Raw genomic sequence first — 26,050 nt, forward strand, 5'->3', positions numbered from 1 at the left:
CAGAGCATATCGGGACATGATCATCGGACATATAATCAGGAGATCGCTGGACCCGGGCACACGGGAGAAGTGGGAGCTCAAGCTAGGAGACTCCAGGGAGATCGATATACAACGTTGGAAGCCCATTCGAAAGGATTGCCGTCGACATCCTCGGTCCCTTACCAAAATCAGCTGTAGGGAACCGCTACGTGCTTGTTGTGACAGACTACTTCACCCGATGGCCTGAAGTAATTCCGGTTCCTAACCATCAGACTTCAACGGTCGCTGAGGTTCTAGAAACGCATGTTTTCTCTCGTTATGGTATACCTTTGGAAATACATTCGGATCAAGGTAGAAACTTTGAATCCCATATTTTCCAAGAGGTAATGACATTGCTTGGGGTCAAAAAGACGAGGACAACACCTTTGAGACCTCAGTCAAACGGTTTGGTGGAACGGTTGAATCGAACCATCTTGAATTATCCTACCAAGTTCGTGGCAGACAATCAGAGAGATTGGGATAGATGGATTCCATTGTTCTTATTAGCATATCGTTCTGCCAAACACCAGACTACGGAGTATTCACAAGCAATGCTAATGCTGGGACGCGAACGTACCTTACCATTAGATTTAATTAGAGGTTCCGTTCCACGTGATAATTCCACCATCAATGCCATTCCAGAGTTCATAACTGAACTGAGAGCAAAACTCAATGATGTTCATGATATAGTTAGAAATAATTTAATTCTCAAAAGCCAAAAAATGAAGAGTCATTATGACCATAAAGCACGAATGCTTGCGTATCAGGTCGGTGAGAAAGTTTGCCTCTTTTACCCCCGAAGAACCAAAGGAAAATCACCGAAATTACAAAGTGATTGGGATGGGCCTTATACCATTAGGACCAAAATCAATGATGTTGTTTATCGAATAGGAAAATTGCCACGTGGTAAACTTAAAATTGTTCACGTTGACAGACTTGTTCATTATGATGATTAAAAAGGAAAAAATTGATAAAATATGGGGAGTTGATGAATTCTTAGGAGATGAATTGGTGAAATTGAGATATGTGTTCTATAATATTCTGTGAGAACCCTGTTAACAAGTCCGGGGCATAAAACTGAAATTGAGATATGTGTTCTACACTATTCTGTGAGAACCCTGTTAACAAGTCCAGCGCATAAAACTGACTTCCTGTTAACGTCGCCAGGAAGGTCCTCAAGGTTTAACTCCTCGGGACGCCGAGGAGGGAGTCTCTCGGGACGCCGAGAGTAGCAGAAAGAAAGATAAAAAAAAACTCGTTGCACTCCGGGAATGCAGACAGAAGTGAAAACTTGAACTTATGGCGCGTTGGGCACTTTTTTGGCTGAGCATTTTTAGGTGCGCTCGCGACATGAGAAATTGTACATAAAAAATCAAGTTTATCAAAGTAATGTGGGCACTTTTTGAATGGACATGAAGTAGAATAATATAGAAACTATATTCGAAGGAAGTGGTTTTATTTAAATGAGTAAATATTAGTAAATAGTAAATACAAAATTTATCAATTCTCATCCATAATTTTTGACAACTCTTACATCATCATTATCAGCATTTTCATCAAATTCTAAAACTGAAACAATAGGTCTATGTCAACTAAAGTGTGAAATGACCAATTTTGATTTAAATTTATTTGTATTTCTTTTGAATGCTGCATCACTAGTAGTTTAGTATTGTTTTGTGCTAAGATTGCGATCATTGGACATCGTTAAATCAAATTCTTCATATAAAACCGCATCCATTTTCAAGACAAATCTATAATCAAAAATAAAAATGTAGATTTTTTTAAAGCTATAATCGTAGCATATATATTTTTTCCGACCATGAGAATTTCCGATCGTCGATTCACGTCCCTAGTGAAATTCTCTACTAAATTGAGTATATTTTCGATTTTTTGGGTTTTCCTAGTTTTCCGGCGTTTCCATAATTTTTAGCAATTTTCCGGCCATCGAATCACGTCCCTAGTAAAATTCTCTAATAAAACGAGTATATTTTCGATTTTTCAGGTTTTCCTACGTTTCCGGCTTTCCGATAATTTTTAATTCTTAGCTGAAATGAGCATACTGATAATTTTCCTAATTCCCCAAAATTTCGAGATTTTCTATAATTTTGAAGAAATTTATCAACTTCAAACTTTAAATGCAGCGCCTTTTTAAACGCTAGCGCCAAACTTGTATTCTTTTAATGTAACTGTTCCTAAAACAGGAAGTTGTTTCTCTAGCGAAGAAAGAAACATCTCATATATACCTATGCGTATACTAATAGCAGTGATGCCAGACGGAGGCAAAAATCCCACGCGTGGGGCTTTCATGCGCAACTCCCTCGCGCAACTACTGCTGCAGAGTGGGGCAGTGGGAGACGCGTGGGTCCCGCATCTGGCATCACTGTAAAATCTCATCTGTCGCGAGTTCACGAGAAAATGCTCACCCGCAAAAGTGCCCAAGGCGCCATAAGAAGTTTTCACTTCAAAAAACTCTGATTACTTATGTCTGTTGTAGCAGACGGGCCTGATTACTTGTGTCTGTCGTAGCAGACTAGCCTGATTATTTATTTTTACCCGTTCACCTTATTCTATCACCTTTGATTTATTTCAGGAGGAATGGATGTGGGTATGTGTCATGTTGAATAATATACGCTTAGTTCTGCTTAATGCATGTAACAATTTCGAAAGCTTTCGAAAAACTGCAATCTTGTGATGTTTGGAATTTTTTGGTAGTTGCTTATAAACTAGTTGTTAGTAGTTGTCTGCAGACAATTAGTTTGAAAAAAATAAGTCGTCATGGGACGCCTGGCAGATGTGAAACATCATGTGTGTACAAGTAATATGCATATAAGATGATATTATTACAGGAATTAAATATAGCCTAATGGAAAAATGAAGTATTACGAATTTCTTACAGAAAATGGTAACTTTATTTAATAAACATGTATTTACATGTGATATAAAAGTTCGATATTAATATCAAGTGGCCACAATTTAAATATTTTCATTCGTGATTTCAGTAATAGTTATATTTGATGTTTCCTCTGCCGGTATTACTGTGACGATTGGTCGATGATAACTAAAGTACGTTACAAAAATATTGGACGGAACATCATCAAGATATCTCACAAATACAGCATCTATTGTTGTTCCATATTAAAAAATATAAACACACATTTATATTTAAAAAAATATAAATATGTTAATAAAATCTAAGATAAAAATTAAAATAGTCTGGTACTATTCGATTAATAAAGTCTTACACAAGATTGATAGTATGCCTTGTGTTTGAATGATCAGGGTGGCGTCCCGTTTCAATAAGAATATGTTGTGATCCCTGCGATGATTGTTGGGAACTGAAATATTAAAAAAAATATGATATTAAAATACACAAAAAAAAAAAAAATTCAAGTGTGGCTTCAATATACTCATGAACTCAAATCATAGTTAATTATTGCAATATATGACTAAAGATTTGCAAATATAAATTTTATTAATAAATTTTTCTATATTAATTCCTTCATGAATAATAAAAGAATACTTAATTGAAGATAATATTAATATAATTTATATAAATTATTAATATGATTAATATGAATATAACTAATTAAATATAAAAATATAATAATTACATTTATGGAGACTTGAAAAATACGATCTACTTACTGATGACTTGGTAGTATACCATAGTGTAGTTTCACTTTCTTTGCACAAGGTTGATCACTTTGATCTTCTGAGTTATCACTGTCACAGATATTTTATTGTCAAAAATTAAAATGAAAAATTAAATAAAACGCAGGTTATGTGTACCGTAGTAAACAACAACGTCGAACTGAGTGAGAGGCCCCACCGTACACTCTACTACACAGAATATAGATAGGCATACCTTAGTATAGCGTGGCGATTGCTCGCCACGGCAAGTATCGCCACGCCAACGATTTGGTTTAGGAGTGCGCCTATAGATGTCTCACATCAAAAGTAGTTGCTTGTTATTTTCATTGAATGACATTCTCATTTAAATGTTTTGTTTACTTTTCTAATTTGAGGAAATCTCTGTGTTCAGTTGTTTTCAGATACTGTACCCGTAACGGAAATTTTCAAGTGAACCATTCGGCCGTTTCAGAAAATGAACAATGAAAGTTCGACTCGAATACTGACACGTACACTGCTAGTGAATCACGCAATTAAGAACACATTAATCCTCTAGCTCAACATAACCCATTGAAAATTGTAGCAAACACTTTAGGTAAATTATTATTGTATAGAATCAAACAAACATAAATCGGCTGTTCTTTAGCGTTGATTTCTGGGAGGTTTTAGCTAAAGAACGGACTGGGGCCCTCCCTATGTGGGATCTTGCAACACTTAACCTTTTCAATTTGTCATAAATTATATCAACAAATCCGTAAGTTGTAATACCTCAAATAGTCCCTGGTGTGATTGCCGGGGCGGCAATCTTTTTGCGAAGGGGAGTAGTGTTACGTGTCCCCCTTCGAATATCATTCATTTGTCTATGACCTGAACTTGGTCAGAAGAACGACTGTCTTTTGGATTACGTTAGTCTTCTGTGTGTCTCTCTTCGGAGCTCTTACATGACACATGGTAATAGTCCTTGTAACTAATAAACCGCCCCAAACATTTACCAACCTGTGTCGTCTTTATTCTTCGTCGGATATTACAATATTATCAAAGATATGGGCGGAAAATGGTGTGATCCCAAATCCCGGTCCATTTTGCTGAAGGAGCCATAGGAGCCGACAAAAACTCGAAAAACGAAAAAATCGACTTTCAAGTTTTCCCGGACCCTTAGGAAAATGAGAAATTGTCTCACGAATTCAATGGCGTCGTCCAAATTACCCTAGCTATGATATTACCAAAGATATGGACTGAAAACGATGTGATCCCAAATCCGGGTCCTTTTCGCTGTAGGAGCCATTGGAGCCGATAAAAACGCGAAAAACCAAAAAATCGACTTTCAAATAGTCCTTCGAGCCGGATTAACAAAAAATTAGCAAAGGTTTATATTGAATTAACAATACCGCAGAAATTCCAACCCAAAAGTGACAATAAACGATAAGTGCATAAAAAAGAAAAAGTGACCTCAAGTGCAGTGAAACATAAGTGTGAAAATGTCTCATCCCAACGGCGAGGAGGAGGATGGACACAGGAGAGAGAAAATTAGGGCCATCATCGAACGAATGGATAAACTGGAGGCGGGAAATGTCACAATAAAAAAATTCGTGGGCATTTATGAGTATGCCGCACCGGAGCCAGAAAAGATTGACAACAAAATTAAATCCTATCAGGAATTATTTGCCAACTTCGAAGAGTTAACAGCAGAACTAAAAGGCCTCGATACAGACAACCAGTACTACGACCGATATAACATCAAGGGACAGCAAATCGAAAATGATTATTACGACAATATAACAAAATATGAGAAGCTAAAGGCAACAGCGAGACTTGGAGACGGACTTTCAAGATGTCCATCAGATCTACCCCAATCGCATCACAACATCTCCACTTGACGTAGACGACTTAAGCTGCCGTAGTCGACGTTACCCTCCTTCGATGGTGCCTATGAAAAGTGGCTAACATTCAAAGGAGAGTTCGGGTCGATGATTCACGATCAAGACGATGTCACGGACGTTGATAAGCTCTCATATCTTCGTCGTGCACTGACGGGACCAGCATTCGATAAAATAAAAATGCTCCCAATAACTGCGGAAAATTATGCCAGAGCTTGGAAATTATTAGATGCGACCTACTCAGATCAGCGCCTCATCATCTCAAGACACCTGAATCTTCTAATGAATTTACCAAAGCAAGAACATGAGACCTCCAAAGGGCTCTCACAACTCATGGACGATACACGCCAACATTACGAAATGTTGAAGGTAATGGGGGTTGAGTTACGTGTCCCCCTTCGAATATCATTCATTTGTCTATGACCTGAACTTGGTCAGAAGAACGACTGTCTTTTGGATTACGTTAGTCTTCTGTGTGTCTCTCTTCGGAGCTCTTACATGACACATGGTAATAGTCCTTGTAACTAATAAACCGCCCCAAACATTTACCAACCCGTGTCGTCTTTATTCTTCGTCGGATATTACAATATTATCAAAGATATGGGCGGAAAACGGTGTGATCCCAAATCCCGGTCCATATTGCTGAAGGAGCCATAGGAGCCGACAAAAACTCGAAAAACGAAAAAATCGACTTTCAAGTATTCCCGGACCCTCAGGAAAATGAGAAATTGTCTCACGAATTCAATGGCGTCGTCCAAATTACCCTAGCTATGATATTACCAAAGATATGGACTGAAAACGATGTGATCCCAAATCCGGGTCCTTTTCGGTGTAGGAGCCATTGGAGCCGATAAAAACGCGAAAAACCAAAAAATCGACTTTCAAATATTCCCGGACCCCTAGAAAAATCGGAAATCGTCTCACAAATATAATGGCGCCGTCCAAATGGCCCTAGCTATGATATTACCAAAGATATGTACGAAAAACGGTGTGATCAAAGATCCGGGTGCTTTTTGCTCTAGGCGAGATAGGAGCAGAGAAAAACTCGACTTTGGAATATTCCCGGGCCGGCTACGTTGAACTCTTGACGGAGACAGACGTGTTTATTATTGTGCTCCGTGTTTAGTGAGACCGAATTTAACAGTTTGCCTGGTTTACGTGTAGTGAAACAGTTTCGCTGTGTACACCACACACTTGCTTTTTACAAAGCAGGCGTAATTGTGGGCATCTCCTTTTGCAAAAAGAGGAGAACCCGGAATTTCTTCTGCCCAAAGGAGAAACTCCACAACAAACGAACATCATGTCTACTCAACCACAAGCTACACCCCCCACTGTATCATACTCTCAGGCTATTCAACAAGCTAGCTTACCGAAAAAAGACCAAGCCATAGTCTTAGAAGCCATCGATGGTGTTACTGTCTAGGAATACGTATATGCCTTGGCCAAAATTGTTCAACCTTCTGACATGTTATCAGTTGCAAAGATCTCTAGTAAAAGGATCCTTTTTGTTCTCAACTCCTCAAACTTAGTCGACAAATTGATTGAAGAAGAGACCAAAGTTCAAATAAACGAAACGCATATCCCAATCCGATCATATATTCCCAAATCTAAAAGAGTGGTCATTTCCAACGTATTCCCTTGAGTCCCTAACTCAGTCATTGAACAAAGGCTCACAGAGCTTGGTATCACCCTCGCCTCACCAATCACTCCGCTCAGAGCTGGTATCAATGAGGCAGGATTCACGCATCTACTATGCATGTTCGGTCGCAGAAAAAATTACCCGTATTGTACATTTTCTTTCCCCGGAAACTAAAGACTATAAAACATAAAAGCCCCGGCTTAATGTTCTTAAATTGTAGATCCATCGAGCAAATCATTTATTACGCCCACTGAGAAAAACACTTAGTTTCGATAATGATTTTTTTCCCAACGATTCCGACATTTAGTTTATATGGGGTTTTCGGGAATATGATAATCCCTCGTCGCTCCTTAACGACGACCGAAATTTTCCCGGGAATTTCCCATCGTCTTAAAGGCATTTTATTACGGGCAATATACGCCTACGCGCCTCTCCTCTAGGTCCGTGCCTTTGGACAACATCCCAACATTTCGATACAATGGATTAGTAGTTTTTTCTAAGTTAGGACCTACACTTTATCGGTTACGTTCAACATTCAAGTTATCAGACAGACTCTCTCAATAATTTAAACAACTTAATTTGATATCCGTATTTTAAAACTATTGTATATTAAATAATTGAAAAATAAACAATTCGAATATTCAGAAAATAAATAGCTTTTCACAAACACATCTTCATCATAAAGTCAGTGAACGAGTGTACAATGCAACCGACGTCAAGTTGAGATTCCATCGTCTGACTTATCTCGCATCCCAGATAAAATACAAATTCATCACGATTCTGTTGACTATTGGATGTGGTTGTCAACTGATTCCATGTCCTGTTTCGTTTGTAAAAACAAGGGCCACATGGCCAGGGATTGCCCAAATAACGCTGAACACACCGAATCACATGGAGATGAGAACCCCGAGTTGATAAACAGTATAACATCACAACATCCCATTGACTTCTCAAAAGACCCCCCCGTGGGGGGAAAACGTAATCGTTCTGTCACCAGTCTCTCAACCAACTCTTCTTCCCCCTCCCCGAGCAAGAAGAGGAACAGAGATAGCAATTTCGTCAACAACAGCAAATCAATAGCTATGTCCTCAGACACTAATTCTCACAACAACTCATTACAACCAGTAGCCCACGAAACGAATAAGTCAGGTAATGACATGGAATCCTCGCTACCTCACAATGAAATATTAACGAATATTGATCAACAAGTTGCATTAGTTGAGACACAAGCTCAAGTATCCTTGGATACCTACCCAATTTCAATGGAACAATTGAAAATATTTCTATTCCGTGCGCACGCAACACCTAACCCAAGGTCGGTTGCCCTCAGCTTCACGCAGGATATGCCGGCTCTTGCTACCATGTTATCGAGCATCTGTAAACACTTTGACGACCGGTGTCTGAAAAGAAGAGTCAGGAAGATAATCAAAAAAGTACAGAGCGACACACCTATCGATGTTTCCTCCGATGACGAGATGACTATTGAAAATGTAATTGTATCTCCAGATGGCACTCGCAGCTCGTAATCCACCTAAAAAATCATCATTCATGGACAACCATCAATCACATACAATTAAGCGATTGAGTATACTCTATTGGAACTGCCGCAGTCTTCGTCAACGATTCTTGGATCTACAAATACTGGCAAAGGAAGTGGACATCATCATTTGTGTAGAGACTCAACAAAGTGCTACAGATACTAGAGATTATAGATTATCAGGATTCAACGTTATTAGACAGGACCGATCCTATTCCTGTGGGGGCGGTATTTATTTTGCCTTTAGGAAAAATATTGCCTATAACCGCATTGATACCTCTCATTTTCCAGAAGAAATGGCTGAGGTGATGGGCTTTTCTGTTACCAATACTACTCCTAAGTTCAACCTTTTTGGTATTTACAAACCTCCGAGGTCAAACCTCTCGAACGATATGTGGGATAAACTGATTTCCTATTCAAATCAAGCTGAATACTCATTGCTGGTTGGTGACATGAACGCCCATCACACAGTCTGGAATTGTCAAGTCAGCCACACACAAGGTGAGCGCTTACTGAACTCAATTATTAATAACAACGCCATGATCCACAATACGGACACCATCACTCATTTTGGCACAAGTAGTGTATCAAACATTGATCTTATCATCTCAAGCCCACTGCTTGCGGACAGGGTTACATATCGAGTACACGACCAGCCATACGGCTCTGATCACTATCCTATGCATATTTAAAAGGCTCTAGAAAGACATATTTATATAAAACAGTCATTTAAACTTACATCGGTAAAAACAGATTGGGACAAACTGTACGAATCACTTAATGACTCCTACTCCCAATTTTTAGAACCTTCCTACGAAACCTTGAATACTGTTGATAAATACAATTTCTTTAAACACAACCTACAAAACAAAATATCTCAATTCACGCCGCAAAGAAAAACGGTCCCCTCGAGCATTCATCGCAACCCAGTCTACTGGTGGGAATCTGAATGTGACAAAGCGAAACGTCTCCGTAGCGCAGCATTTAAGAAATGGATTTATACTGAGGAGCCTAATGACTTTATTGAATATAAAAACGCGAAAAACTGAATAAGCCGTCATGGGACGCCTGGCAGATGTGAAACATCATGTGTATACAAGTAATATGCATATAAGATGATATTATTACAGGAATTAAATATAGCCTAATGGAAAAATGAAGTATTACGAATTTCTTACAGAAAATGGTAACTTTATTTAATAAACATTTATTTACATGTGATATAAAAGTTCGATATTAATATCAAGTGGCCACAATTTAAATATTTTCATTCGTGATTTCAGTCATAGTTATATTTGATGTTTCCTCTGCCGGTATTACTGTGACGATTGGTCGATGATAACTAAAGTACGTTACAAAAATATTGGACGGAACATCATCAAGATATCTCACAAATACAGCATCTATTGTTGTTCCATATTAAAAAATATAAACACACATTTATATTAAAAAATATATAAATATGTTAATAAAATCTAAGATAAAAATTAAAATAGCCTGGTTGTTGGAAATCCAGCTAAACGCTGGCCTCCCGTCCCCCGCACCCCCCGAACTCATGACCGCTCGACCCCTGGCCAAAACAACCTGCTGTTGCCAGGGGGTCAATTGGCATTTTTGCCTATCCGAGGAGCCACTTTCCGGACGGATTGACCCCGGAAACACGCCCTTCAACCAATCAGAGGGGTCACGTGTCAATCAATCTAGATCCTTCTCGACCGTGACCTCTCCGAAAATCTCTCTCTCACCGTTTGGACTCCGTTGCGACAACAAGTACCATTTAGTGCTCTCGTCATTATACAACGAAACCCAAACGCGTTTCAACTCTCGATTCCTCAAATCGCGAGTATCTCAATAGTATTGTGATTTAAAGTCAGTGACCGCTCATCATTTATTTATAATAGATTGTGACTATATTATTTTGTAATAAAAGTGACTCAAAGAAAGAATAACGCGTGTGACTCTTAGTGCCCACAACCGGCTCAATTCCTCACCCCTCACCTCTCACCACCACCAGCCCCCCTCAATCACCCAACTGGCACAAACCAGATCCCTCATCCAACACTGGTACTATTCGATTAATAAAGTCTTACACAAGATTGATAGTATGCCTTGTGTTTGAATGATCAGGGTGGCGTCGAGTTTCAATAAGAATATGTTGTGATCCCTGCGATGATTATTGGGAACTGAAATATTAAAAAAAATATGATATTAAAATACACAAAAAAAAAATTTTTCAAGTGTGGCTTCAATATACTCATGAACTCAAATCTTAGTTAATTATTGCAATATATGACTAAAGATTTGCAAATATAAATTTTATTAATTAATTTTTCTACATTAATTTCTTCATGACTAATAAAAGAATACTTAATTGAAGATAATATTAATATAATTTATATAAATTATTAATATGATTAATATGAATATAATTAATTAAATATAAAAATATAATAATTACATTTATGGAGACATGAAAAATACGATCTACTTACTGATGACTTGGTAGTATACCATAGTGTAGTTTCACTTTCTTTGCACAAGGTTGATCACTTTGATCTTCTGAGTTATCACTGTCACACATATTTTATTGTCAAAAATTAAAATGAAAAATTAAATAAAACGCAGGTTATGTGTACCGTAGTAAACAACAACGTCGAACTGAGTGAGAAGCCACACCGTACACTCTACTACACAGAATATAGATAGGCATACGTTAGTATAGCGTATTGCTCGCCACGGCATGTATCGCCACGCCAACGATTCGGTTTAGGAGTGCGCCTATAGATGTTTCACATAAAAAAAAGTGGCCATAGCCCGTAAAATTTTTAAAACCAAGAAACGATACAGCTTTAGGAAATTCGCAGAAACCGTCAATTTCCGACAAGGTCCTACCTATGTTTGGAATTCGTGTAAAATCTTTAAACACTGTTGGATCCACAACCGGTCAATTAATAAGGACTTAAACTTACAAATGCACAATTTCGTAGAGTCGTGTCTAGGCTCCATATCCCCGCTATGGTGCTCCAACAACCCGAAGATTTTTCCTCTTTGTCGGAACAATGATATGCTGGAGTCTCCTTTTTCGTTTGTTGAATTCAACGCAGCCCTTAACTCTCATAAAAATAAATCTGCCCCAGGACTAGATGGATTTGACTATGTGCTATTGAAAAAACTACCAATAAACCTCAAACTGATACTGTTAGATCTGTTCAATGAGATGTACATGATCTCTACATTCCCTTCTGACTGGACTGAGCAATTCGTTAGTTTTATCCCTAAGACCAGTGGTAACGGTGTTCGACCTTTTGCACTAACATCCTGCATGAGCAAGCTTTTTGAGACCATGGTCAAATATCGTCTGGAGTGGTGGGTTGAGACCAGGGATATTCAGCCTACATCTCAAAGCGGGTTCCGGAAGGGGCGGTCTTGTATGGACAACTTGAGCAATCTACTATTACACATAGAGCTAGGATTGGCTGCGAGCCATGAGACTTTGGGTGCTTTTCTTGATGTAAAGTCTGATTTTGACAACGTAAATTGCTCAATCTTACTGGACAAACTAGCAAAAATCGGCTGTCCTAAGACCCTAGTTAAATTTGTGCAATTTTTAACATATAGTAGAAGCTTCACCTCCCCCTATAATACAACTCCAAGACTCGTACATAAGGGGGTCCCTCAGGGGGGTGTTCTCTCCCCACTTCTATACATGATATACGTATCGAATATTGCCGACAATTTACCGAGCAACGTGCAGATCTCACAATTTGCGGATGACATCGGACTGTTTACTAGTTTTTCGTCCACTAGCATGGGAGTCAGAGTCATGGAAAAATCTATATCAACGATAAGTAAAAATCTTCTCAGTCTGGGCCTGAGTCTATCACCCGACAAAACCCAATTGATACACTTCAACAGGCGAAAGAGGCTGACACAAGCTGTAGATACTACTGTTACTCTAGACGAATGTCTTGTTCATTGTACGACGGAGGCGAGGTTTCTTGGAATCATTTTTGATCATAAACTGAGTTTCAGTCAACTCGATAAAATCAACTTGATAAAATTCAAATTACTGCCCTCAATGCGTTGAACCTGATCAAGTATGTTCGTGGTACCTGGTGGGGTGCGGACCCGGAGACGCTACTCATTATATACAAAGCATTTGTTCGATCAGTAATCGATTATGGCTCCTTCATATATTTCCCACGAAAAAAAGCAGGAATCTCGAAGCTAGAAAGAATACAACATGCTGCTATCAGACTCAGCCTCGGTTATAGAAACTCAACTCCAATAAATATCCTCTTGGGAGAAAGTAAACTCACTTCTATAGAACATCGCACCCACTTTTTGGCCAACAATTATCTCCTAAAAATCCTGTCAAATACAAATACCCAAGTATTCTCCACCATTCACAACATTTTTAACAGCCACAATCAATCTCTCCGTAACCGTCGCTTAATCATCAAATCCATCAACGAAATAATACCTCTAATGGACTGCGTAATTTCAGATGACCATTTCAACTTGTATTTATATGAGTACGATGTTATAATGTCAGCGCCTCCTACCATAGAGGCTCCTACCCAATCCTCAGCCTCCTCCAACCCGAACTACGATCCACAGAACCAGCGATCCTCATCCCCGCACGTCAAAATTTTTACCGATCGTAGTAAAACCAGGGGAGGTCGGTCGGTAGGCGCCGCGATATATTCTCAAGACCTGAATACTTCCCAATCCTTCAACGTTAATCCACGTGCATCTATCTTCGCTGCGGAAACTTATGCGCTCAACGAAACAGTTAAGCTAGCACTGAATTTCCCCAGTCACAACTATATAATTGTTACAGACTCTCTCAGTGCCATTCAATCTCTGTCTTCCCCTTGCCTATCGGTCAAAAACAACATAAACATCCTAGAAGTCAAGAAAAACTACAGTCGTTTTTTGCACTACACCCCTGAATATAACATTAAATTCATGTGGGTTCCCTCCCATTCGAGTATCGCAGGCAATGAAGAGGCCGACCGACTTGCTAGGGAGGCCACTACGGCTGAACCATACCCCTTTCGTGTCCCTTCCACTGATCTCCGCGAGCTTCTGAAACAAGAATGCTTTCATAAAACGCAGAACTGGTGCACTGAAGTAGGACTGATCAAAGGCCGAGAATATTTCGAATATTTCTACAGCAACACTAGGAAACCCTGGCTTGCAGGAAAGAAACTATCGCGAAGGACAATTTCCTGGATTAAAAGGGCTCGTGCTAATCACCATAGCCTCGCTGAGTCCCTAGCTCGGTAAAACATCATTGGCTCGCCAAAGTGCAAATGTGGCCACACGGTAGAAGATCTGAACCACATCTTCTGGCAATGTCCCGTGTATAACCAAGAAAAAAACGCGATGCTCTCCTCTCTACGCAACTATAAGTACTTTCCACTATATGATATGAGATACTTCCTACGTTCAACGGATTTCTTACTTGTAAATATTATTTATAGATTTATTCATAAATGTCAAATCTGTATTTAAAATAGATTATAAAATAACTTACTGTAACCTACTATACCACCAGTTTCATATATTGTATATATCTGTGTATTTGTTATAGCATAATAAACCCTCCCGTTTCAAAATGCTTGAATAAAAAAAAAAAAAAAAAAAAATATTCCTGGACCCCTAGAAAACGCGGAAATCGTCTCACAAATAGAATGGCGCCGTCCAACTTGCCCTAGCTATGATATTATCAAAGATATGGGCGGAAAACGGTGTGATCCCAAATCCGGGCCCGTTTTGCTCTAGGAGGCCCAGGAGCCGAGAACAACGCGGAAAACTAAACAAATCGACTTTAGAAAATTCCCGGACACCTAGAAAAATCGCAAATGGTCTCACGAATCCAATGGCGCTGTTCCGTATTAGAAACATATGCTTGAAACTGCGGGGGATCGAGTGTCTCGGGCGCGAAATATTTAATGTACATCCATTGCTCCTGCCCTTGAGAAAATTCATGGGATTCATCCAGCCACACCTTTCTATCCACTTTTCCAGCACATAGAGGACCCACGTAATTTCTTTAACTTTGCTTGCAACCCAACAGTCAGTTTCAAAGGTTTATGACTCTGGCCCTTTTTTGTGGGCTTTGCACTTAAGTACTACGGTGGGCCTTTCCTGAAACGTGACATTTCTAGAGATACCTAGATTGATCCACTCCACGCGGACTTGGTTGACATCCAAGTCATAAACCGCCAACTGACCAACCATAGCCTCAAGAATTTCTCTTGGTCAACTAGAAAAATCCTGATACCCCCACTTAGCCTGAGGGAAGAACTCGGGAATAGGATTTTTGACCTGGGGGGAACGAAGGACAGGGTAGTAGTTTTTGAACTTCGAGTGAGCTTACGTTAAGAGAAAAGACATTGCGACCCTTCGTGGTTTCCATTAATACCGAAATCGATTTCTGTTTAACTCTAATAATAATTCGAAAAATAAACAAGTGATTCACCCAAGTCGTTGATTGTTTGAGTTAATTTAATTAATAGCTCAACTGTGTCGTTTTCTACAGAGTTAGACGATACACAATTTGGTCCTTCGAGCCGGATTAACAAAAAATTATCAAAGGTTTATATTGAATTAACAATACCGCAGAAATTCCAACCCAAAAGTGACAATAAACGATAAGTGCATAAAAAAGAAAAAGTGACCTCAAGTGCAGTGAAACATAAGTGTGAAAATGGCTCATCCCAACGGCGAGGAGGAGGATGGACACAGGAGAGAGAAAATTAGGGCCATCATCGAACGAATGGATAAACTGGAGGCGGGAAATGTCACAATAAAAAAATTCCTGGGCATTTATGAGTATGCCGCACCGGAGCCAGAAAAGATTGACAACAAAATTAAATCCTATCAGGAATTATTTGCCAACTTCGAAGAGTTAACAGCAGAACTAAAAGGCCTCGATACAGACAACCAGTACTACGACCGATATAACATCAAGGGACAGCAAATCGAAAATGATTATTACGACAATATAACAAAATATGAGAAGCTAAAGGCAACAGCGAGACTTGGAGACGGACTTTCAAGATGTCCATCAGATCTACCCCAATCGCATCACAACATCTCCACTTGACGTAGACGACTTAAGCTGCCGCAGTCGACGTTACCCTCCTTCAATGGTGCCTATGAAAAGTGGCTAACATTCAAAGGAGAGTTCGGGTCGATGATTCACGATCAAGACGATGTCACGGACGTTGATAAGCTCTCATATCTTCGTCGTGCACTGACGGGACCAGCATTCGATAAAATAAAAATGCTCCCAATAACTGCCGAAAATTATGCCAGAGCTTGGAAATTATTAGATGCGACCTACTCAGATCAGCGCCTCATCATCTCAAGACACCTGAATCTTCTAATGAATTTACCAAAGCAAGAACATGAGACCTCCAAAGGGCTCTCACAACTCATGGACGATACACGCCAACATTACGAAATGTTGAAGGTAATGGGGGTTGAGTTGTCAGAAGAAATAATCGTGACGATTTTAGAAAACAAACTCCACCGCTCCACTGCCGACGATTGGGATGAAACGATTCCCAAAGGGACATTCCCAGCACTCAGCGATTTACTGAACTTTTTATCACGCAGAGCAAGCCGTCTTGCCATTCGACACATCAATAAGGTCTCGTCTGAAATAAACCAGCATCTTGAACCAACCAGATTTTCGTCCACTCAGAACCATTTCAATGTTAAGAAAAATGACAAACGCACCTACGCCCAAGCCTTCATCACCAACACCTCCTCCGCCTGCTCGCATTGTAGGAAGGAACCACATCCGCTTTTCATGTGTGCAGAGTTCAAGAGTCTACCAGCTAGCAAACGGTTAAAGGTGGCACGAGAGCAGTCATACTGCATCAATTGCCTTCGCAACAACCATCAAGTCGCTGAATGCTACTCTCCAAGGAACTGTCGACTCTGCGAAGAAAGGCACAATACGTCGTTACATCATGCACTCCTTGCGGAGAAAACTCCACAAGCAACGAAAGGTATGTCTAGCCAGTCACAATCCATCAAAGATCAGTCTCCATCAATCTTACAGTTGCCTACAAAACAGATCAGTTTTATTGCCCATCCCCCCAGCGATCAAATAGTGCTCAGCGCGATGGTTGATATCCTAGATCAAAACAAACGACCGATAAAATGCCGAGTTCTACTAGATACCGCCTCCACAGCAAACTTCATCACTGAAAGACTAGCCGAACAATTAAAACTCCCTAAGTTGAAATACTCAGTACCTGTCAGTGCTCTCAATGGTCTAGCGACCCACACCAGACATTTAATAACTGCAACCATCCAATCAACCAACAAAAAATACGAAACAGAGGTGCAATGTCTGACAATTCCTGTTATCTCACACCTCATTCCAACCCAACCGATCCCACGAAACATCTTTAGTTTGCCATCAAAGATCCAGCTGGCTGATCCGGAATTTTTCAAGCCTAGGCCTATCGATATGTTGCTTGGTTCAGCTCCCAGTCTGGACCTGTTCACAACTGGCCAATACCAGATAGCTGGAAAGCAGGGATCCAACATTATCCTGCAAAAAACACGTCTAGGTTGGGTGATCGGAGGTAGTCTATCTCCAACGCTACCTCACAAAAGACACCAAGCATTCAACACACAAATTGCCACAGATCTGCGAAGATTTTTGGAAATTGAAGAGGGACCCACGAGGAAACTCTCCTCGCCAGAAGAACTATCAGCTGAAGAACATTTCCAGCAACACCATTACAGAACAAGCACTGGCCGTGACTCAGTTGCATTACCGTTCAGATCGACTCCACCAGGATTGGGGGAATCTAGGGAGACTGCCCTCAAACGTTTACATTCATTGGAAGGAAGACTGAACAAAAACCCTGACCTGAATCAAGAATATCGCGCCGTAATTAGAGAATACCTCTCACTTCAGCACATGACCAAGACAACAGATATTGAGTCCCCCGGATACTACCTACCACATCATGCAGTCATCAAGGAGAGCAGCATGACAACCAAGGTGCGAGTGGTGTTCGACGGATCATCAAGGACATCAAATGGCATTTCACTGAACGAAACCCTCATGATCGGACCTACTATACAGGATGATTTATTTTCTTTGATTTTGCGATTCAGATGCCACCAGTATGTCTTAACAGGAGATATAGAGAAAATGTATCGCCAATTCCTCATTCATCCCGACGATCGCAAATACCAGAGAATCCTCTGGAAAGATGAGGAGGGAGATATCGCCACCTATGAGCTCAACACAGTCACCTTCGGACTATCAGCCGCCCCCTTTTTGGCCATTCGGTGTCTTCAACAACTCGCTCGAGACGAAGCATGGACTTACCCTATCGCCTCAAGGATCCTACAAGAGGATATGTATGTCGACGACCTATTAACTGGGTTCAATTATGTTGAAGACGCTCAACTCGCCCAAGTTGAAATTACACAACTACTACTGAAGGGCGGCTTGAACATTCGCCAATGGGCCTCCAATGATGCAGCAGTGCTACGAGAAGTACCACCTGAGCACATCAACCAGCATCTACAACTGGACAGTGATAAAACAATTAAAACACTAGGCATCTCATGGAATTCAGAAGTCGATGCCATCCAATACAAAACAAAACCAATAACTTTAACTAACACAATAACAAAACGAAACATTTCATCCACAGTACCATCAATCTTTGACCCATTAGGCCTGCTCGGCCCAGTCATATTGAAGGCAAAAAACATCATTCAGCAACTCTGGTCCGCCAAGGTGGACTGGGACGAATCAATAACGTTCAGTATTCGAACACTCTGGATCGATTTGTGTACTGAGTTCCCTTTAATCAACGACCTTCAATTTGATAGGAAGGTCATAATCAAAAACAAACAACAAATTCAATTACACGGGTTCTGCGACGCGAGCAATGTGGGTTACGGAGCCTGTATTTATATAAAATCTATTGACCCACAAGGATCGAGTCAAGTCAATTTGCTGTGCTCAAGGTCTAGAGTAGCATCGCTTCAAAGCCCAGTTCGAACTCCGCGACTCGAACTGTATGGAGCCCATACATTAGCCACCCTAATCGAAACAATAAAAATAGCTATTAACCTTCCCATATCCAAGACGGTTCTTTGGACCGACTCCACTATCACTCTCCATTGGATTCACACCCCGCCTCATACCTTAAAAACCTTTGTACAAAACCGAGTTGTAGACATTCAGCAAAAAACAATGAACTCGAATGGCGGCTGCGAATGGAAATATGTAACCTTTGGCAGCATGGCCCAAGTTGGCTGCAAGAAACACTAGACCACTGGCCACAGCAGCCCATCATTCAAAACCCCACTGATGACAGTGAGAAAAAACAAATAATCTGCCTACACACCACACTTGATCATTCACTATTCAAAAATTTTAACTCTTTCACCAAACTAATACGCACATTTGCCTATTGTTTTAGACTAATCGATGTTGTCAAAAGGAGACGACGCTGGCAAGGGCAACTCTCAGCCATAGAACTACAAAAGACACGAGACCGTCTGCTTCAACTTGTCCAATCTTCTGTCTTCTCCACGGAACTTCAACAACTTAAACTATCAACCGAAACTGGGAAACCACACCACCATAAACTGAGTCAGCTCAACCCAAGCCTTGACGAAAATGGTCTTTCGCGTGTAGGAGGAAGATTGAATAGAGCCGAGCTAACAGCTACCCAGAAGCATCCAATCATCCTCCCCAAGAATCACATTATCACAGACCTCATCATCCAAGAAGAACATCTCAAAAATTTCCACTCAGGCGTCCAAGGAACCCTCTACAACACCAGACAATCTTACTGGATACTAGATGGCCGAAATCAAATCCGACGTGTTATCCGCAAATGTATCACATGTGTCAGAGCGAATCCACCACCGACCAACTATCTGATGGGACACCTTCCTTTTGTAATAATTCGAAAAATAAACAAGTGATTCACCCAAGTCGTTGATTGTTTGAGTTAATTCAATCAATAGCTCAACTGTGTCGTTTTCTACAGAGTTAGACGATACAGGCGCTAGCCAAATTGTCCTAGCTATGCTACATCCAAAGATATGGGCAAAAAAAGGGTTGATACCAAATCCGGGCCCGTTTTGCTCTAGGAGGCCCAGGAGCCGAGAAAAACGCGAAAAACTAAAAAAATCGAATTTAGAACTGTAACAGACAGTTGGGGATGTCTGTTGAGAACCCAAAGACGGGAGGGAGAACACCAAATCCCGAAACGACGAGTAAAATAAAAGCGTGAGTGAGAGGGAAGAGAGAGAGAGAATTATTTATTTATTTTCGTACTATTCCACCCCGGTGTGGCTAAACCCGGAAAATAGGGATTTTTAATTTTCCCCTCCACCCTCGGGTGGTCAATTAAGGAATTTGTTCGCCTTGTACCGACCCAAGTATGAGTTTTGTGGGCCCATTAAGATTATCGCGAAGAAGGGCCAAAATACGAGTCATCCGATAGTTTGTATGGGATTCACCCTATGTTAATTCAACGGGCATTTGAATAAGCCCGGCTGAAATACCGGCGCTCCAAAAAGCGGATTTTAAGGGGATTAAGTGTATACGTTTTTGTTTTTGGTGGAAGGTCGCTCGGAGCAGGTACAGCCCCTGTCTTCGACGAATTGCCAGGCTGTTTAGGATTTACGTCATTAGTTTTCGGTTTTTGAATATATTTGTTTAGCCCCCCTTGATCGCGGAGAGTCAAACCCGCAGGAAGCGCCAAAACCCCAGAAACACTAGTGAGCAATCACGTCCCTAGAACCCGGTCGGTAAAGGGGAGCGTCAGGACTATGGTTGTAATTAGAATAGAGAGGGTGACACTACGCGGTGCCCCTCGGAAAATTTCGGGAGGACCTCGGGAAATAGTGCGGGGCCTCCCGGTCCGTCCCCCTCAGATCACATCGATGCGATCAATCAGTCGCGATCGGTGAATCGAAGGGATAAGGAGTACAGAATAAAATCATTCGTGAATAGTCAGTGAAAAGGATCGAGGATGAAAGGAAAAGGCAGGCGTAGACGCCTAGATTTGATGGTGAGTTAATTGGTCTAATTATTCACTTTGGGTCATGCCCAAAGCACCCCTTTCTCCACTTCCGGGTGGTTTAAGATGAGGGTTAATAATCAGTTCCCCAAAATATAACGATTTACCCATCAATAGCGTACGAGTATTCTCCAGGTTTTGCCTGGCCCCACAAATCCTTTTAGAGAGTTTAATTAGTGTTTCTTTTGGAAAATTCCAAGCCGTATTCAGTGAATAACCGAAAGGGTGAAATAATGTGTGCGGTATTGCGTAGTAGTGTAAAGGATAGAGCGGGGTGGCGATTGCATCATCCACCCGTTCGATATCCCGATCGAAATTCCGCCGGAACTTATACTAGTTCCCGGTCGGCCACTAATGATTCAAAATTTCTCACATTTTGTGAGGTTATTCGGGGGAGTAGTCTCTCAAAATAGGCTATTGGATTTTGGAAATCCACTCAGCCGTTTTCGAGATATGTTAAATCGCCGGTAGTAGTAAGTGGGCACGATTGGCGAATTTTCTTCCAGGAATCGCCCCCCTTCCCCCCTTTTTCCAGACGTGACCGAACACGTTTTCCCCATTGTCCTTTGAGGAGGACGTCGCCGCTCTAGGGCCCCCTGGGGTGAGGGTCCCCAAAAAATGTCATTGTTCGACAGGAAGTGGGTGGTGGGTGGGTGGCAAGGAATGCGGGCAGGTCCCAAAACGCCTGAAAGCATTCCATTGTTATGCAATGGAATGCCGTTCACGTGTTAAGGGAAACTGGCCCATTATTTTTTTTTAGATGGAGGATTGCGCAATGCCCTGGCATGAATGGCGCAGTAAATGAATGCTTTTTTTTTACAGGTTTTTTAGGGTAATAAATTTTCCCTTTCTATGGAAGACCGTTGGAAAAATTCTCAACGATGTCTCCTTTTTTTTTGACTATGTTTTTCTCTTTCTTTTTATTGCATGTTTTTTCCTTTCAAAAGTTTTTATCTAAAAGTCAATAGCTTTTTTTTTTTTGCCTTCCGTCTTTTTTATACCTGAAAAGATGTTGAGGGTTTTTTCATAAATAATTCAACATAGGGTTTTAAATTTTATCTTTTTTTTTTATATTTCATAATAATAATAGGATACATTTTACAAATCTTTGTCTAGATTAAATCATTTACATAAAATCATATGTGTATGGTTTTTTCAATATGAGGGCATTCTGTAAGCCCCTCCCGCGAATTTATCCAAATAATTGTAACAATTATGGAATAATTCTCCAAATAATTGATACAAATAACCAAGATTTTCGTGGGGTATTGTACGTCGAAGATCATCGCGAGCCATGAGATACATTTCCTCGAAATTTACGCGTATGCGATGATGAAGATCCTCCGTGGCAGGCATTCTATTATAATCCATATAATTCATAGCAATTCCTTTAATTGATTGTACAAGCGATTCCTTATATTCCTTGAGAGGCAATGTCTCCAAGAAATCCAGCCACTGATTAATCCATGCAGCCTTGTTTTTCAATGTAATGATGCTCTGTCCCATCATCATTATGGGAGTCTGATTTGCATCATCATTGTGAACAAAGGTCACGCAGGGATTTTCAAAACTGCGGTGGAATTTCACGTTTATGGCCCCAAATTCCTTTGCAAGTAGATTGTGGTTGATCTTTGGGTGGAACTTCTCAGGGTCAAAGTAATCGGTTACAGCATCCAAATCGTTGAAAAAAAGGGTCCATTTTTCTCGTGTCATTGACAATATGGCGCGTTTCGGGCGTACGCCCATAAATTGCACAACCGGGACGAATTGACCGAAACACGTAACTTTTAAGCCGACACGAATTTGTTTTGTCTCTGATCTATTCAAAGATATAACTTGAGACAAGACCACATGCTGTTCAGCATCACTGAATCCCTTTTGTTGGGTACTTTCCATGTTGAAAAAATGAATGGATGAAATCAGGACGACTGAATCAAATCCACCGCGAGCACCCGCGTTTTATAGCGCTACGTATGAGAGTGGAGGGGACAGAATCCCAGACTATACGCATGACAGACCTATAACCGTCACACATTATCCCCCACCGCAGGGAGTTCTGCGGCGGCGGCGTCACACATGCGCCCCACTTTCGCGGTTTTTGTATGTTGCGCGGTACCCCCACTCTTACCATGGAACCTTCCTATACCGATTTTTTTTGTTAAATCGAGTGACGCGTTTGTTGTCATTCGTTAAAAGGCATTGCAATAGTAAAAATGTCTAAAAACTTTGAAAGTTATGCTTTAGAGTCCCTTAAAAAATATCTCGCGGGTCGCGAATCGTATGAGGGACGACAAAAGCCTCAATTTCGCCAGAAAAGAGTACGCGTATGTGTTGATAAATATACCGATGATGATTACCTAGACAGTGATGACATGTGCATTCCAGCAAAAGCGCGGAAAATCGCGATAGGGTCAGGATTGGAATGTGAAGTGGAAGATTTCCTTGTTGATCCTTCTTGCGTATGTAAATATAAATTCCTCGGTGAGACAAGGAATAAAATCCATATCAGATATCGTAGGGACAAATTACACTCTCAAGATGAGAGCATAGACATGTGTACGACATTTAAAGTGTGTGACAATGAAGAACCTGCAGAATCTAATAGAGAAATCGAATCAAATTTTCAAATGAGATATAATCCTCCATCACTGAGAAGCATTGCAATCGCGAATTTATTAAATGAAAGGAAATATGCGAAAAATGCAAAAACTTTGGCTGTGGTTACTAAAGCAATTGTGCATAATAGTGATGTATTATTATATAAAATATCGAAGTCAAATGGTTTTTTCGACTGCATAGAACACACAAGATTATGCAAAGCAGGAGTGGGGGAAAAACTCTATTGGTACTACTTTTTTAGGGCGTGTGAGGAAGAATATTATCTCCCTGCGGGGGAGGAGACATTGGTCTACAAGAAAGGAAATGGACCAATCATTGACCTTTCCTTTCAATAGCCAACAAATGCAAAACAAGTGGGGGGCGAAGAAAAAGGAAAACTGGGCCATCCTTCCCCATCAGGTATGCAAAGGACCCCCCACCAAGGGCAAATCTTCAAAAAAGTGTGGAAAACTTAGCCCCTCCTCTAAACTAGGGATGCATCAAGGACCCCAGTGAGATCATTTTACTGCATTTACGTTTTTTACGTCAAAATGACATCAAGTCAAGTGGACGCATCTCCAAAATCCAGTTATCAATCAGGTTATCAGCCTGGAACTTTTAAACCTAAAAAATCTAAATATGGTGAAAACAAGGCCAATCAAAACGGAATTAAAATAATAAGTGATCGTGTAGTGCAATATAACAGTGATGAGAAAAGATCAATTGAAAAATAGTGAAAAAAGTGAAACTCCAAAGACATGAGATTTCCAAGACAGGTCCTGTCATAAATATTGACTTTGACCTTCAAAAGGTTGAAAAGAAGAAGAAAAACTCAACCAGACGATTGGGCCATAAATCACCCGGTAGCACTCAAAGTGACTCTAAAATCCTGAAAGTCAATAATAAAAAAACAAGTGAAATCATGCAAGTGAGTACAGAAGAAAAAAAGTTATGGATTAATATGTTAGAAAAAGATCTTGATTTATTCAATCAAGTGAACTACATTGATAAGAAAAAGGATCTGAAAAAAATACAGGATCGCGAAAAACGTTTAAAACTCGCGGAAAAAAAGAAGGCCGACTTTATCGCTCGCGAAAAACGTCGCGAACTAGCTAAGGAAAAACAAAGACAATTTAGAGCTCGCGAATCAGAAAAAAATCGATCCAAGGACAACACATCGAAGGATATCATCCCTGAGCCCATGATGGAATTGGATTCATCGATCGAGATCATTCCCAGCACTCCATCAGTCATCAATTTAATCCTGGAACGCGAGGGTGAAGATGCTCAGCATGGATCATTGAATTTCGCGACCTCAACCCCGAAAAGTAAATATTCAATCAATCAATCATATGAATTTTGAGATTAGATTGATTTAAGCTAATCTTGTATTTTTTTTCATTGCAGAACCGCGAAAATCTATCGAGGAAATCGAGGCCGTTCTAGTCGCGTTGGGCGCGAATCTAGAACAAAGGAATCGCGAGGACGATTACGAAGGGCGATGGGCTCCAACGCAGCGCCAAAAAGAGCTTGATCAAATTGCGATGCAATTGGATCAAAGCGGTGATGATGATGATGAAGGATTGGCCATCCAGAGTCTTGATTTCCCCCCGTTATCACCCAGTAACCGTTCGGGTTAAAAATTCATTAAACATTTTTGTATTTTTATGGATAGCTGAAATAAAAGTCATACATTTTATTGCATTACCTGTGAGTCTTGACTTTTTTTTTATTGCTAGGCAAGACCCAATATTCCCCTCTCCTGTCCCCAGCCCTTTTTTTTTCTCGTAGAAGCTAGGAGAAATTTCTCTCGCTTCTTCTTCGTCGGCGTCCTGTAGGCTTTCGTTTATTGTCTCTTTCCTTCTCGTTGTTTAGAGGGTTTAGAGAACAATTTTGACTTTTTCCTCGTCTTTCCCGCATATATCCTTACCCTCATCTCCCTCTAACTTACAGGTTAGAGGGTTGAGGGCGAAATAGTGGGGCAAAAGTTTTATAAACCGTGAGATCCCACTATTCGTCCTCTTTCACCATCACCATCCCCGACGACGACTAGTGCCTCGTCAAGTTTTAGTGTTTTTGGTGTTTTTCGTTTTTATTTAAAAAAAAAAAAAAATGGTTGTTGTAACCTGTGCAGGAGCGTGCCAGGAACACTTTGGTTTGGCGGTAAGTTTTTTACCTATTTTTTTTTTGCATGTGTTTCGCGGTATTTAATTCTCAGTTTTTCGCGGCCGCGACTTGATTTTGGGGTTTTGATATTTCACGTCCACGTGTTCTTGTTGTTTCTATATCGCGTATTTTTATATTGTTTAAATGTCGACCCGTCGTGGGTATACGTTTTAAAATTTCACATCCGCGTATTTTTTTTCATTTCAATTTTTGTTGTTCCAGCTTTTAATTTTTCGTTTGTTTTAGTTTTTTAGTTTTTTAAATTTAGTTTTTCAGTTTTTCGTGCGTTTTTGGTTGTTGTTTTCGTTTTTGATTTTTTCGATTGTTTTAGTTTTAAGTTTTTAAATTCATTTTGGTTGTTTGAGTTTTTTAAATTCATTTTGTTGTTTTTATTTCTAATTCATTGTTTTTTATTTTACAGATGCAGGCAACCAGGAGGGAGAGGGCCTACCTCAGGGCAGCCAATGCGTGGCTGCGGTGGGAGGATGCG

General features: G+C 40.3%; 3 protein-coding genes across 3 annotated transcripts; all 3 read left to right on the forward strand.

Moving 5' to 3' along the window:
• The first annotated feature begins 16 nt into the window (after window positions 1-16).
• LOC135169142 (protein NYNRIN-like) lies at window positions 17-974 on the forward strand. Its single transcript, XM_064133878.1, has 2 exons — window positions 17-113; window positions 172-974. Exons 1-2 carry the CDS (start codon window positions 17-19, stop codon window positions 972-974), a joined length of 900 nt encoding a protein of 299 aa, XP_063989948.1.
• A 14,445-nt stretch (window positions 975-15,419) lies between these two features.
• Window positions 15,420-19,780, forward strand: LOC135169143 (uncharacterized). Its single transcript, XM_064133879.1, has 4 exons — window positions 15,420-15,688; window positions 15,824-18,775; window positions 18,937-19,666; window positions 19,736-19,780. The coding sequence occupies exons 1-4, from the start codon at window positions 15,420-15,422 to the stop codon at window positions 19,778-19,780; spliced, it is 3,996 nt and encodes a 1,331-aa protein (XP_063989949.1).
• Window positions 19,781-23,718: 3,938 nt separating this feature from the next.
• Window positions 23,719-25,146, forward strand: LOC135169144 (uncharacterized). Its single transcript, XM_064133880.1, has 4 exons — window positions 23,719-23,906; window positions 23,984-24,047; window positions 24,206-24,722; window positions 24,802-25,146. The coding sequence occupies exons 1-4, from the start codon at window positions 23,719-23,721 to the stop codon at window positions 25,032-25,034; spliced, it is 1,002 nt and encodes a 333-aa protein (XP_063989950.1). The 3' UTR covers window positions 25,035-25,146.
• The last annotated feature ends 904 nt before the right edge of the window (window positions 25,147-26,050 follow it).

This window comes from Diachasmimorpha longicaudata, chromosome 14 (assembly GCF_034640455.1).
Source record: "Diachasmimorpha longicaudata isolate KC_UGA_2023 chromosome 14, iyDiaLong2, whole genome shotgun sequence".
NCBI classification, from domain to species: domain Eukaryota; kingdom Metazoa; phylum Arthropoda; class Insecta; order Hymenoptera; family Braconidae; genus Diachasmimorpha; species Diachasmimorpha longicaudata.